Source organism: Austrofundulus limnaeus, unplaced genomic scaffold, assembly GCF_001266775.1.
Source record: "Austrofundulus limnaeus strain Quisiro unplaced genomic scaffold, Austrofundulus_limnaeus-1.0 Scaffold7, whole genome shotgun sequence".
NCBI classification, from domain to species: domain Eukaryota; kingdom Metazoa; phylum Chordata; class Actinopteri; order Cyprinodontiformes; family Rivulidae; genus Austrofundulus; species Austrofundulus limnaeus.
Window position 1 is genome coordinate 2,842,258 of NW_013952409.1, and position 2,785 is coordinate 2,845,042.

At 37.3% G+C, this 2,785-nt stretch overlaps 1 protein-coding gene across 2 annotated transcripts in view; it reads right to left on the reverse strand.

Moving 5' to 3' along the window:
* Window positions 1-1,501: 1,501 nt before the first annotated feature.
* parvaa (parvin, alpha a) overlaps window positions 1,502-2,785 on the reverse strand; it is a gene marked incomplete in the record, with an annotated part of 16,481 nt that continues 15,197 nt past the window's right edge. For both annotated transcript variants that reach the window (XM_014032978.1, XM_014032969.1), the window contains 1 exon segment: window positions 1,502-2,153. In XM_014032978.1, the coding sequence (XP_013888432.1) occupies window positions 2,077-2,153 (77 nt within the window).

Sequence of the window (2,785 nt, forward strand, 5' to 3'; positions counted from 1 at the left end):
TATCTAAAGTCTAAACATTTACTATAACTTCTCTTATTTTCACAGTTTTATGACCTAAAGTAATTTCTGTTGTGAGCTTTAATCAGCACGATGTGAACGGGCCTCCTACCCTCGGATCTGGGCTTCGGCCTCTCCAGACCGCCATCTTGCATCAGCTCGAAGGAGAAGGAGACGTTGTGAACCTGCAGGTGCAGAGGTGACACTGTGAGCGACGCTGGCCTCACCTGTGCAGCTCTGCGTTTGGACTCAAACTCAGCTCGGCTCAGACGTTAACCGCTCCGCTTCGATTTAAAAACGTGTAAAATGCACGTTTAATGTTAACGAGGAACAAGCAGAGACGTCTGCACCTCCAAACCGTGTGACGAGCAGAGGTTCGGGTGTTAGAGAGAAGCAGACACAGACTTCTGCAGCAGCTTTTAAAAAACCAAAACTGGAAGAGGAAAACCAATCAGAGCGAAGAGGCTGAATCGCTGGAAGATGTCTTCTATTCTCTGCCCTTTGTGTTTGTGTGTGAGTCCCCCCCGCTGTGAAGTACTAAAAGCTTTGCTCAACAAGGGCTTATTGTGTGAAAAGCATGACCTAAACCCCTCTGATACAAATACAGGAGGAAGAGCCTGAAGAAGAGACGCACCGAGCAGGAGTGCTTTTTACAGAGCCTGGTGCTGCTTTCCTCAGCCCACCCCTGGTGTGGGCCCTCAAACACACACACACACACACACACACACACACACACACACACACACGCACACCTTTTCAGAGGCTATTGTGGAATGTGTGAGCAGAAATAAAGCTTTTCTTCCATTCAGTAGGTCTCCTGTCTGTTTATGACCATGTTGGGGTCAGCTCCAATTCACAAAGCTTTTTCTCCACTTTTCTGTCTCAATTTACTGGAGAGAAAATTGTCGTGAAGCTTCACTTGTCTTCCTGTGCTGAGAAACTGGAACCATTTTGACCTCTTTTTTTTGTTGTTGTTGTTTTTGTCTGAAACACATTCCTGTTTACTTCCTCAGAGGGGCAGAAAAATGGAGGCGCGTTCAGAGACTGAAGTATTTATTGAAAATAAAGAATCAGAACAAACAGAACGTTTATGTGGAGCGAGAGATAAAACAGGCTTTAACAAACAGCTTTGAATTAATGTTCTAAACAGATATTAAGATGTTAATGCACCATAAATTAAAAATAAAGACATTTTAGAAAGCAGGTGCTTAAAATATTCATTTATAAAACAATATAGAAAAACAAAACTTTGGTCATTTTCAGTTTTAAAACTCCAGATGTTTGTTTTTTGTTCTGATTTTAAGCCTTTTTTTACTTTAAAGCATCGATCAAATGTCTGTTAAATTACTGGACGTGGACGGGCGTTATTCTTTTAAAAAATGATCAATTCTGACTTTGTGAGGTAAAATATGCATTTTATCCATAAATTAGGCTGTTTTATTTCAACTTAGAGAAAATATAAAAGGGATTTAACTATTTTTTGGCAAAAAAAATTACATTTTGATCAGACAGAAATTTTTTTTTTATTTGAGTTGGCTTCATAAACCAAATGTGGCAAAATCTAAATAAATTATTTACAAATTAAAGAGCGAATCACAATTTAACAGACAAACTGGCTCATTAACAAAAGAATTAAAAATATTTCAAGACTTGTGAACCTCGTCTAATAAAAAGTTTAAGATATTAAACAGAAGCTGTCAGCGTTTTAATGTTTAAATAAAACAGACTGAAACACTAGAATAATACAATTCAGAGAGCTGACGAAGTGTATCAAAATGTACAATAAATACATTTAAACATTTTGAATAAAAAGAAACGTTGCTACTTTTGAGTCAAAATGACTTTTATGGCTTTGAAATGTTTTCAGCTTAAAATAAAGATTCATGCAATTTACAATAAAATGACAACAAACTCTAATCGTGTCTGCAGAAATGATCCAAACGTGTGGGATTCTTTTCTCCAAAAGGCAAAATGTGATTCATGCATGTGGGTACAAAACAACTCAACCAATAATAACAAAAAATATTTTAGTATTTAAAAAAAAGGAGCTAAAAGCACTGATGAGCAGTTTCCTGATGCTCAGTCCACATTTCTGTACCTGGAGAAGAGGTTGTACAGAACACGCAGCGTGGATTTCAGGTCACAGTTCACAATGTCTGAGGAAAACAAACAAAGAGTTTACATGTAAACAACTATTTACCTGCAAACACAACAAGTTCCTTTACACCTGCAGACAGGATGACGTATGGGATCAATCTTGTGCCAACAGGAACTGAATCTGAATGTTCATAATTTGAAATTAAATGCATTGGTTTGAAAATAAATTTTACTAAACTGAAACTGAATTTTAAGTTTTGTATCTGAATTAATTTGCTTTGAAACTGTATTTTGGTTTATTAAAAACTCAGTTTGACTACTTTCACTTTCAGTTCCATAATTCAGATGTTTGTGTCACATCCTGGTCCTTGAGAAAGCCAGGCAGAGTAATCAAACACAGATCCACAGATTTAGAGCAAATTAAGTTTGTAATTTTTTTGATAAAGAAAAATCTACAAAAATCACTGAGTTATAAAAAGAAAAATTAACTTTTAGTGTTTAAGTTGTTGAACAGAAAATAAGTTGTTTTTTTGTGATAATTTGTTGATTTTTCTTTGTGTAACAAACCTCTGGGAGCAGATTTGCTGTGTGTGCGTGAGTCAAACTGCTGATGTCCTCTCGCTTCAGGATGACGTTCAGTCCACCTCAGCAGAGCCCCCCCCTCCCTTCAAGCCCCCGCCCCCTCCAGGGG